The sequence below is a fragment of the Sapajus apella genome, unplaced genomic scaffold (genome assembly GCF_009761245.1).
Source record: "Sapajus apella isolate SASKATOON/1434 unplaced genomic scaffold, GSC_monkey_1.0 scaffold14, whole genome shotgun sequence".
Taxonomy (NCBI): Eukaryota; Metazoa; Chordata; class Mammalia; order Primates; family Cebidae; genus Sapajus; species Sapajus apella.
In genome coordinates, this window is record NW_022436954.1 from 27175174 (window position 1) to 27187524 (window position 12351).

At 44.4% G+C, this 12351-nt stretch overlaps 1 protein-coding gene across 2 annotated transcripts in view; it reads left to right on the top strand.

The window, feature by feature from the left end:
* Window positions 1–236: 236 nt before the first annotated feature.
* PAMR1 (peptidase domain containing associated with muscle regeneration 1) overlaps window positions 237–12351 on the top strand; it is a 96916-nt gene continuing 84801 nt past the window's right edge. For both annotated transcript variants that reach the window (XM_032283560.1, XM_032283561.1), the window contains exon 1: window positions 237–855. In XM_032283560.1, coding sequence (XP_032139451.1) covers window positions 783–855 — 73 coding nt within the window. In that variant the 5' untranslated portion in view covers window positions 237–782. The remainder of the gene's footprint in view (window positions 856–12351) is intronic.

Genomic DNA, 12351 nt, shown 5'->3' on the forward strand with positions numbered 1-12351 from the left:
TTCTTCACTTTGAGATGTCACTTGCTGTGTTGTACCTAACTGAGCCCTCTCGGTGGAGGCAGCGACGGCTCTTCTCCATCCCTGCCTGGCATGTGCTAGGAACGATTTATGTTGCTGAATTCACCATCATGGGGATCACAGAAAGAGGAAAACTTTTTTCAGTAGCCTATAGTTGCAAAAGATAAGGTTTCCAAACTGTCATCACCTGGAGCAAACGGAAGGGGAAGGAGTTAAACGAGGGGTGTTGGGTGCGGAGTGAGGGAAGACCCTTTCTCCTCCCATCACCAGCTCCTTCTCCTCCCGCCAGGCTTTCAATCAGGCTCCCCGCGTGCAGTCAGAGCGAGCTCCCACCTCAGCCTCCCGCAGCGAGACCTCCCCGCCTCACCTGAGCGAGGGAATGGCAGCCCTGCGTATCTCTGCTCCCGCCCAGGGTCCTGCGGCCCCTCCTCCCAGCACCCAACACAGGGAGCCCATCTGGACCTGGGCTGGTCTCCCTGCCCCGCAGCTTCCTTCCCAGCCGCCGTCCGCGGGTCTCCGGGCGCGGCCACACCTCCCGGGGCCCCGCAAGGGTTAAGGCAGCAGAGACGAGAGGTTTGGGCTGACGTCGCTCTGGCTGAAGGTGGTTCCCCTCCGCTGAGGATGAGAGAGGCTAGCGAGCTGAAACCCGAGCTCCGGTTCAGCTGGGGCTCGGGGAGGTCCCTGTAAGAGCCGCCTGCCCCCGGGCCTCCCTGGGTCCCTCCTATCCCTCCCCAGCAGACGCTCGGGCACCAGCCGCGGCAAGGATGGAGCTGGGCTGCTGGACGCAGTTGGGGCTCACTTTTCTGCAGCTCCTTCTCATCTCTTCCTTGCCAAGAGGTACTGTGAGTAGCGTCTGGGACACCCTCAGAGGGAGCATTTTCCTCCTGGAGTCTGCCTGGGAGAAGGACTGGGAGTCTCAGGAGGTGGGGGGTGTGCGTTTGGGGTGGGGTTGGGGGGGTGCTTTGCCAGGGATAATCTTGGGGACTTGGCTGGTGGTGCTGGAGCTCCTGTGACCCTCCCCTAAGACTGTGAGATTGATATGTCATCTCCAATCGTGGGACTGAACTCTCTCAGGAAAGGGGACCAGCTCCCATTTTTACTTGCTCTTTTTGTCATTTTAAAAGTACCAAATTGCCTTAGGGAATCAATTCTGTCTGTGTTACCCACTCTGACTTGCAAAAGCAAAGTTTCCCTTGGCAAGGGATCCCTCAGAGGTGAGCAGGAAAGAATGAAGAGAGGAAAAGAAAGAAAGGAATAAAGCGCAGGGCTTGTTTGGTGTTTTCTGGTGAATCTTGCTTCATGAAATCTTACGGCCATACTCCTTCAGAGCAGACCTAAGCACAGGATTGACTCACTCAGCATATATAGACGCACTTCCTTTCTGATGAGAGTGAGAAAGAAGAAAAAGCCAAGGTTAAAAGTGCAGATTGTTTCTGGGGATCCACAAGGTTTGTTTTGAAAGATCTCTTGGTTCTTTGGCTTTCATATGTTATTTTCTAAGCCACAATCCCCAGGTCAAATGGGCTTCTGGGGACAAATGAGGCTGGGACATGACATGGAGATCCAGCTAAGGGCAGAAGCAAGGGAATGGCAGGCTTGTCTTATAACAGCCTGCTTGCTGGCAGGGAGGGAAGTGGGAATGACATAGGAACATCTGTCCTTCTATGGCCCAGGGGGTAAGGTGAGACCTCATGAGGTGAGGACAGGCTGAGATGTACAGATGTGATGAAACAGGGCACCTCTGAATAGGGGCTGGCTATGTGTGAGCCTCTCCTGCATCCCTTCCGTGCTGGCTACCTGTCACCTGAGCTCTACCTGAGAGCTGGGTGCTCTGTCACTGCAAGTAGCTGGCAAGTGCCTGAGAATGAAGCAGGCCAGGTAAGTTGTGGCAAGGGTGCTAAATGCAGTAGCCTGTGTAGAAGGGAAACACATCCATACATACATCCCTTCATGATCAACAAAAAGCTGAGATACACAAACCCCTCTGCCCTTCATTTTGGTCAATACTTTCCATCTGCTTAGAGCCTGCCTGCCCAGGTGGGATCTTCTTTAATGATTTGCAATCAAGATGATGAGTGTTTCATTTGAATGTTGCCTCCATGGTGTCTGGAGCAGCCCAAAGACAGTAGTAAAGGAAGAAGGAGCCCTTCATAAGGACTGACAATCCATAAACCTAAACACTTGTTCAGGGGTAAGTAGGTGACTTTGCATTAAGATACCTCCCTACTTCATCTCTGCCTTTGGGCATGGTGTCGGTAGACCAACTCCAGAGGACCTGGGTCTCCGCAGAATGCCAGGGCTCAGCGGATTTGATTTCTCCTGGTTATGTCAGTGTTCCCCTACTTCTTTTTTATAACATGGCAGGTGAGATGCTTCAAAGCCATAAAAGTTAAAAAAAATCAAACACACACAACCCCCAAAACACCTGAGCTGCCTCTTTTCCTAGCCCAGAATCTGAAAAATCCATTTCTTTCTGACCCAAGAACCTCTTTTACCTTTTGCTATGAAAAAGCTTCAGGGAGGATGCACATTTTGTTGGTAGCTAAACTGCTGCCTGAACCAGAGCCCACCTTCGTGTATTTAGCAAGGATATTTTAGTTGCTGAATGTTTTACTCACATTTAAAGGGAAGACAGAGGAATAGCGTGGAGAAGGAAAATATTTCTTCAAGTAGCGAGGGGAGTCCACTCCCTGCTGGGATTCTGAATCTGGCCCTGTCAAGAAAAGCTTGGAAGCATATTTCCTCTAATTAACTTTTCTAAAAAGAGTATTTGCTGAAATGTAAACATCCACTGGGATGGCACGGGAGAGTGTTGTTGCTCACTGGCGTGTGACACATGTTGGGAGGATGAGAATCCAAACATGAGGCCAAGTGATAACACAACATAAACAGAACGAGGGGAGAAACCCAGCTCCACTGACTTCACCAAATTGCAGTAGCTCTGCCAGTGTGATTCTGCCGAAGAGGAAAACCTCATTTAAAATATGGGACTCTTGGGAATGAAACCTTAATCTGGAGAACTTCACAAGTGTTGCTTCCAACAGACATTAGCTTGTGGGGAATGAACATAAATGCAACTAGGGAAGATAATTTGAAGTGCAGATATTCAGTGGGCAGGAAAAGCCAGCTGAGAAAGGAAATGTGGAAAGAAAGGAAGGGAGAAGGAGTGGCAAGAAAAATTAGATGTTAGGTTACACTGGGATGTGTTGCCAGATTCCTAGGAGAAAGCTAGGAAAATCGGGCCTTCTTGGCAGAGGTGGATTTTTGCAAGGATCATGAAGAGGATGTTCCCTTAATTTATGTTCTGAGAGCTCCTGGCATCCCCAACAGGAAAATAATTTAATGATGGGATCATGGATTTTGGGAGCTGAGAGTGACTTTAGAGATTATTTTAGGATAAGTCCCTCAATTCAGAGGACAAAGAGATTAAACATCAAGAAAACACAGTGAACATTTATAATATGTCCAGTCTTTGAGCCAAAGGCTTTATGTGCATTAATTCTCAGACCACCCTGAGATGAGATTGCTATTATTATCCCTGTTTTACAGATGAGATCCAGAGAGGTTCTATGATACACAGAGGTTTAAGGGTACACGGTATGATTCCCCAAAAAATTAAACATAGAATTACCACTTGATCTAGCAATTCCATTTCTGGGTGTATACACCAAAGAAAGCAGGGACTTGATTAGATACTTTTACATCATGTTCATAGCAGCATTATTCCCAACAGCTGAAAGGTGGAAACAACCCAAATGTCCATTGATGGATAAACAAGGTGCAGTATATACCTACAAAGGAATATTATTCAGCCTTAAAAATGAAGGATATTCTGATACATGCTATACCACAGATGAATCTTAAGACCTTATGCTAAGTGAAGGAAACCAGACACAAAAAGACAAACGTCTGTGATTCCACTTATATGAGGTACCTAGAATAGTCACATTCATGTAGACAAAAGTAGGTTGGTAATTGCCAGGGGCCAGAGAAGATGGAATGGGGAGTTATTATTTGGTAGGTACAGAGTTTCAATTTGGAATAGTGAAAAGTTCTGGAGATGGTCGGTGGTGATGGTTGCACATTAGTATGAATGAATGTAATAATGACACTAAACTATGCACTGAAAAATGATTTGAAAGGTAATTTTATGTTATATATATTTTCCACAATAAATAAATAAAAGACTACACTGGCAGATTAGTGGAGCTCAGCGTGAGCTCAGGCTGTCTAGTTTCTGAACCCAAGTTTCCCTGTTACCTGGATGACTTACATTCACACATCCAGCATATGGACTGATTATGCTGATGGATATCTAACTTTGTTAAGGTTTCAGGATGCACATGAAGCAGGGGAGAGGGAGCCCTTGCTGTCTCCTGTTTCAGCGGCATTGTTGCTGCATCTTGGCTGGCTGTGGCCAAGAGGGAGACTGTGCTGATGGACCACAAACTGTCAGCCTTTGGAGCCAAAAGGCCCGCAGAATTTATTTAGTAGGACACAGTGCTTCACAGTGTTTTGAACCTGAATGTCTTGAGGTAGGCTGGATCCTTTCTAGGGTCTGTCGCCCCACCTCTCAACCCATATGTTTGATACCTGATAATCCCTACTAGCGTTTGAAGTTTTGACTTCAGTTTCTGAGAGGGATGGGACAGGAAGGGGGAATGAGAGAGAGAAGGTGGAAGGTTAGCTGCTGAATGGAAGAAAATAAGGGAGTCAAGCCTCTGAGGACTAATTGGCCAACAGGATTTTTCAGAGCATCCAGTACATCAGACTTTTATCCATGTCTAACATACTTTAATCTGTATATTTCATGGAACATAATCTCACCTCTCTCTGTGACCTCCAACTCTGGTAAAATGTTTTACTTTCATGCATGCCCTTGAGTATGAGTTTTCCGTGGAATCTGAGGACAGGCCTGGGTGTTATATCTGGGTCAATAGCCTGTGAATAAAGCACATTAGACATGGGAGCCCAGAAGCAGAGGTGGCCTAGAGCATGTAAGTCCCTTAGGAATAGGCAGAAGTCTTGGGGAGGGCTTTAGAATGCCACTGTCATGGACCATGGGTTTGACTGGATTTTATCCCCGTCTGGGTTATACTGGCTAGACAGAAACGGCCAAGATAATGGTGCCTGGGACCTAATGACAGGTCTTAAGTCTGAAAATTATTTCCATCTGCCCCACTGGGGCGGCCAATCCTGATGCAAAAGAAAGCTTCTCTACCTGCCTTCCCTGGGACCAGCTCTAGAGGCTGCAGTTGATTTGGGGTATAAGCAAATTGGGAAAAGTGCCATTTCCATGATAAACGAGGGAAAGTTGTGCCCCATTCGCCTGTTATGAGGGAGGAGCTGTCATCCTCACTCTGTGAATATCTGAAAGTCACAAGATCCCAGCCTCCCTCCCCTCTTATTTTAAAGGGGAGGGAAATGCAATGTTTACATTTTCCAGTTCCTGAATTTCAGGGCAGAGGACCTGGAGGCCAGCTGGAAAATTGAGAGCTACCAGATCAGTGACAGAAACTCTATTAGATTCCAAGCCTGATCTATGTTCAAGAAATTCTGTTTGTCAGTCATCACAAGACCTAGACCAGAGCTTTAGATTAAAATGAAGAGAAGTACGGCTGAGTGCAGTGGCTCATGCCTATAATCCAAGAAAAAGGAGTAGAGTTGAGTAGGGAGTAGCAGTCACACTGCTTCAGAGAGGCCAAGGTGGGTGGATCACGAGGTTAAGAGATTGACAACAGACTGACCAACCAACATGGTGAAACCCGATCTCTACTAAAAATACAAAAATTAGCTGAGTGTGGTGGTACATGCCTATAGTACCAGTTACTCGGAGGCTGAGGCAGGAGAATCACTGGAACCTGGGAGACAGAGTTGGCAGTGAGTCGAGATTGCACCACTGCACCCCAGCCTGGTGACAGAGTGAGACTCTGTCTCAAAAAAAAAAAAAAAAAAAAAAAAAGTAGGACACACCAAATTTCATACCTGTAAACAAAACCACTCAAGAAAGGCAGAGAATTGGAGTTGGCTGGAGATATTTCATCTCTGATCCAGTATGACTGCTACTCAACTCTACTCCTTTTTCTTGGTTGTAATTGTCTGTAAGACAGAGTCAGAGTCCACCTGGGTTGCGAATGGAGTCAGTAGGGGTTGCACATCAAGGCGCCTTTACCCTTGATGATAGAATCATCAATGGTGGAAATATCTTTCAAGAGGCTTCCGTCCTAGAATGCCTAAGGAAACAAATCCCAAGTTTGGTTACCCAAATAATTTATTGAGTTTGGGGTAAGTGCTAAGCACTCCCCTATATGCTTTATATATATTTATTTAATCCTCACAACAAACCTAAGAGGCAAGTACTATTATTGTTTGCCCCACTTCATACACAAAAGAGCTTAGGCAAAGGAATTCAGTACCTGTCTGTGTCATATAGCTGGCTGTCTGTTTCTGAATCCCGTCTGACTCCATAGGGCATGCCCTGAGATATGACACAACACCACTGCAGTTAGCAGTAGGTCCAGCGGTGGCAGATCTGCTGGCTGTATTTTGGCCAAATGATAAAAAATCATGGTGTTAGTAAAGAAGTCTGCTTATCCCTGGAACATCCCAAGTGCTCAGGCGGGCCTGCGTCAATGTGTTCACCTCTGTGGAGGTGGAGTGAATGCAGGTAGAGGACAGAGGCATCAGCAGCCCCAGTAGCACCACATGGAACCCAAGAGGAGCCATTCCCTAGAGAAAACAGGGGTTCCAGGCAGACTGAAAGTCCAAGCATTTTGGGGATAGCTGTCCACAGTGTTATGTACCTCAGTCTGAGTAGACATAGGAGGTGAGAATTTCTTTGTCCCGTGGTCGCTTTTTATCACCCAAATCACATGCCTGTTTGCAGAGGAACAGAGTTGAGAATGAGACCATTTATTTCCAGTGTGGCCCTAACATCGTGTCTGTCTGCTCCTTTATGGATGTGTTCTGCATAAACTCTTAAGACATGGGATGGGAGGAGCAGACCTGGAATGAATAAGGGGGAGCATTTTTCTCCCTTCTTTTTTTGGCAAAACATAGTTGGTGAATATTGCAGGGGATGGAGACTCAATCCCTTTCCTCTAATCCTAAGATGAGTTTTAACCAATTCATCTCAACCTCAAATGAGGATCTGCTGTCTATACCAGTGTCCTAGACCTTATGTCAGCTATTTAAGAAAGTACCCATCCTTGGCTGAGAAGCTTTGAAGACTACTATTTCTGTCAGTCTTCTGCCTCTGGTGTTGGATAAATGCCTTTATTCCTGAAGTCGGGTGTCTTTATCACCACCCTCTCTGAGGTTCTGGCTGTCTCAGAGGGTTGAGTTAGTGGTTTGGCAGCAAGCATCCATGTAAATAGAAGTCTGGTCAGTTGACTTGGTGATTGGAAAGCCAGGCTGTTGCTGCCAGAACAGAGTGAGGAACGCATTCAGCTAACTTTAGCTCAGGGGGAGATTCAGCAATTGTCCTCATGCACTGAATTTATGTTAAGTTAAAAAAAATTCCAGCTGGTTTAATGAAAAACCACTGGATGGAGAGGGGATGTTGGCTTGGTTTGCTTCAAATCAAATGAATTATTTGATGACTCCAAGAAGCTACGGTGTCAATGTTTTTCAAATCCAGTTGCACTTCCATTTACTTTATAGGGTTCCTTTGGAGGTGATCAGTTAATTCTCTGATCACCTCAAGTTTTTTGACCACAGAGCCTCTTTTTGTCTTTTTCCCTTATGCCATCCAGTGGAATCAGTGCTCAGTGGGATACAGTTCAGAAAACTCTAATCTCTTGCCCATAAGTCATATGACATGGAAGAATATCTAACCATTAAAGAGGAAAGGGTAAGAAGGGAATTTGAAAGTCTAAGAAACATGGGTTTCCCTTTAGACTTTTGCATCCACCATGGGATCCCTCCTTAGAAGTTAACGAGAATGATGGAGAACACTTGAAATGTCCTAGGACAAGTTACCTGGGCTTAGCTTCTACCTGGTGTCATCTACTCCTGTAATTTTCAACCTACCTTTGCTTACTTGGATACCAGCGGAAGGGAGAACATGGCTGGTGGTAAGGAATCTTTGTTACAACACTTTTTGGTCAGTTTTTTTGCCTCCCAGGGGGTTAACTGCCTGCTTCCCAATGGTGTTCAGCCTCCCTTTTGGGCAAGCCTGATCCTCTGGCCAATCCCCTGGTAGAACAGAATGGATAAGTATCTCAAGCCCTCGTAGAAATGAGATACAAATTGCAATCAACAAAAATATTCACTAATGGAGCAAATGGATTCTTTTTTCTGTACAATACTCTGAAAAGGCACAGCAAGAGAAGATTCTAATGCCAGTCTTGGTCACAAATAGCCTTTATGCTAGGAATCACACATGTTCCCATGTCCATATTCATGTATTTATTCAATAATCCTTATCAAGCCCCTGTCAGGTGCCAGGCATGGTTATAGGTGTTGGGGATATCAAGATGAATAGGACAAAGTCCTTTTTCTGAAGGCTCTTGCAATCTACTGAGAGAACTTATGGTTTAGCCTGGCATTTCCCAAAATGGGTTTCAGGGAATGCTAATTTTGGGAGATATTCAGCAAAAATAAATAGAACCCAGGATGTTATGATGAAATAAGTCTGGGGGATTTGAAGATTATAGACTCTGCAGAGTCCTGCAGTGAAGAAAGCGATAATTCATTTTTACAATGAAACATTTCACAAAGTTATTTGACCATGAAGCCTTTTTTTGTCTTTTTACCTTATACCATCCAGTGGAATTAGTGCTTCGTGGAATACATATTGGAAAACTCTGATCTCTTGCTCATAAGGCATACAATGTGGAAGAATATCTCACCATCACAGAAGAAAGGGTAAGAAGGGACTTTGAAAGTCAAGAATGATGGGCTTCTCTTCAGACTTTTGCTGAGGTGTGGGTAGGAAGTCTGATGTCTTTGTCACTTAACATTTGCTGAGATGTTGAAAGGACCGTGGAGATGATGGCACATCCATGTTCCTATGAGAAAGGTTCTTGCCAGCACTAATTGGCTTGGGCTATGGAGAAAACTCTTTTCCTGTATTCCAGTTGCTTGTGGTAATGTGGCTGGTCTGGGATCATTCAGTAAACTGAGGCGTGAATCTCATTTGTTAGCACTCCTGATGATGTGGCAGTTTGGGGGAGTGAGAAGAGCTGTGACTTGACTTCCCAGCCAGATGTGTCATGTCAGATACAATTATCCTCAGTTTACAGAGAATATTTGAGCATCCTTCTAATCCCTGGGACATTAAGTCTAGGGTCTAATCACTCCTCTTCTCCCCCTCTTTTTTCTCCTCCGTTACCTCTTTTTTTCCTTTTCTCTCCTCCCACAGAGTCTTCTTCAATCCCTTGCTATTATTTGTTTGAGCTGCCCCCTGCATTGTCAGTATTTCTACCTGATTGATATTTTATTAGATGATCATTGACTATCAAACATTTGACCACAATGTAAAATAAGAATTTTGGTCCAATTTGTGGGCAGAATTACTCTTATGTTTGCCAGTTCTGGTAGAGCTCAGTCACTGTGACCCTGATTTGCACAACCTGAAAGTAGTCTGTCTGTTTATACTGGGGCTTTATCCCACAGAGACAGCACATGGATTTGACCTGTTCATTGACTCCTTATTTGCTGTTTCTGAGACCTACTTTATTCCTGCCTTTGCTAAATATTGTTCTTGTTGTCACCCAACATGGTTTTTCTCTTGGCCCTAGCGTTGTGTGCCTTCTCTCCGCCCAGACTTGTTTCAGACGATGACTGCAGTGACAATTAATGAGGAATAAAACCAGCCGCTCCTTTAAAGGGCATCTTGCCTAGGTGCATTTTGGGAAGCTGTGATCTTCTCAGCCCCCACTCAATATGTATCAAATTCATCTTTGATATAGGTTTCTTGGAATGGATATAAGTTTACTTGTGCATGCACACAGAATAATACAAGCTCGCATATGAGGTGTATATTTGTGTGTATATATGTATGCATGTGCACATGCATGGGGTATAAAGTATTGTGGTTTGAAACACTGATCAGGTTTGAATCCTGTCATTTATGACCAGTTTTATTCAGCAAGTTACTTCCCTCACTGATGTGGCCTTATCACCTTTCAGTCTGCAGACTGAGGATAATTGTGTCTATATCATAGGTGGGCTGCAGGTTATTAAGTGAGATAATCCATTTAACATACTTAGCATAGTGCCTGGAAAAATGGGAATACTCAAGAACTTAAAGTTGTCATATACTCTTCCCCTTCCTTCTTCTACTATTCCTACTAACACAAGTTTCACAAGGAATTGAGAAGGAGCGATACTGGGTGTTTTCATCTATAATTGGATGAAACTTACATGATCCTCTTGTGGCTCACTTTAGTCCAAAGTTCCATTCTATTCATCTGTGACTCTGTCAGAGAAAAAAAAAAAATCCCAAAAGACTTGGCATATATCTACCTGTTGATACTTGCTTTTTCTCCTTGGTTTTAACATGCACCCACCTTCCAGCATTAGGAGAAATGCCTTTTACATGCCGTGACTTCATTTCTCTGTGTTTGAGATAGGGCTGGTGGTAGGTTCTTGTAGGCATGTGAGGGATAATACAGACTAGGTGGTTTTGGGTTAATGATGTTCCACCCCAAATACTGAGGCCCCTTTAAAAGTCTGCAGATGGGATGTTGCTTATGACCATCAGTGGTGATTCAAGTTTAGAGCCAGCCAGGAATCTTCAGGCAAAAAGAAGTTTCCCTTCATCTTGTTCTAGCTTGCAAGGCTGGGGGAGGTAACTATAATAAGGACAAGCCTGCCTGAAGCTGTTGTCAGCTCAGGGCTTCGGGACCCATTGGACATACCATTACAAATGCATCACCCTAGCTCAACATTTTTCTACACTTGACATCTGTTGTTGGCCAGCTGCCTTTGGTAGACAGAAAATCTGGCTTCCGCTTCACATAGGGGAATCTGGATAGGAAGACAGTAACATTAATTCTGGAAGCTTTTGGCAAAGAGGTAGAGAGTGGCAGATCAAGACCCCTGATGTAGTTCTAATGTATTCTGACTCAGAAAGAAGATTTTAGGATGTGCAAGAAGAGGAACAGGTGGGATAGTTTGTAGAATTCCTGAGTCTGGGGAAAACAAGATTGGATTTTTAGGGTGTAGTTTATATTTTGTTGTTTTTGATGTAGTCGTTCTAGTGCTTTGATTGATATAATATTTGCTGAATTATATTGCCAAGTTTTATTTATTTATTTATTTATTTATTTATTTATTTATTTTTGAGGCTGAATCTTGCTCTGTCACCCAGGCTGAAGTGCAGTGGCACAATCATGGCTCACTGCAGCCTTGACCTCCTGGGCTCCATTGACCCTCCTACATCCTCCTGAGTAGCTGGGACCACAGATGTGTGCTACCATGATCAACTAATTTTTAAACTTTTTGTGGAAACCAGGGGTGGTGATGGTGTCTTGCTATGTTGCCTAGGCTGGTCTCGAACTCCTGATCTCAAGCCATTCCCTACTTCGGCCTTCCAAAGCTCTAAGATTATAGGCATGAGCTATCACACCTGGCAGCCAAGTATTTTTAGATGCATTATTCAATTTTTTTTTTTTTGGTCACTGATGCTAATAGAAATAAGACCCATTCAGCTCATATTCCAACATTTGAAATAACCCAGAAGCAGCTGTCTTTCAAGGATTTCCAGCACCACAGTTGTTGAGGATAATGGCAACTGGGGGCTCCTCCAAGCTCCTAGAGTTGGGTTTTGTTCCCTTTGGATATGGATGTGGAATTTCTGTTTTTAAAGTAAAGCAGCATGTGGAAAGATAAATGGAAGAGGGATTAGAGAAAAGAGACTAAGAAATGTAAAAGCAAGTGGGAGGAGCCCAGAATGCCATGACATAAACGTGAACAGACTGCTTGAAAAGGCCATGTATGTGTGGGCCCTTGGAGGAGACATTACATCTTGCCTCCTTCTCTCCCTTGACCATCTGTGTCTTTTTAAATTCTGCAGAGAATAATGGTTATGTCTGACAAATATGCATTTTTTCTTCCAAAACCCTTTATGCTCATTGTGTTTTCCAGCTACGGTGACATCAACAATCTCATCCCTGTGCTTCCATTTTCTTGAGGCTTTGGGGAAATGCTGTGGCAAGGTGTCTTGTCCATGGTTGTCCAGCAGCATAAAGGAGGGGCAGGTTCCAGGGTAGTGGATCTAGAGTATAGCTCAGAAGGTCAGAATCCCTTTAAAGACCATTAAGAAGGCAGAGTTATTATCCTTTATATTTAGACAAGTGGGAAGGGAGAACCAGTGCAAAGTACAGC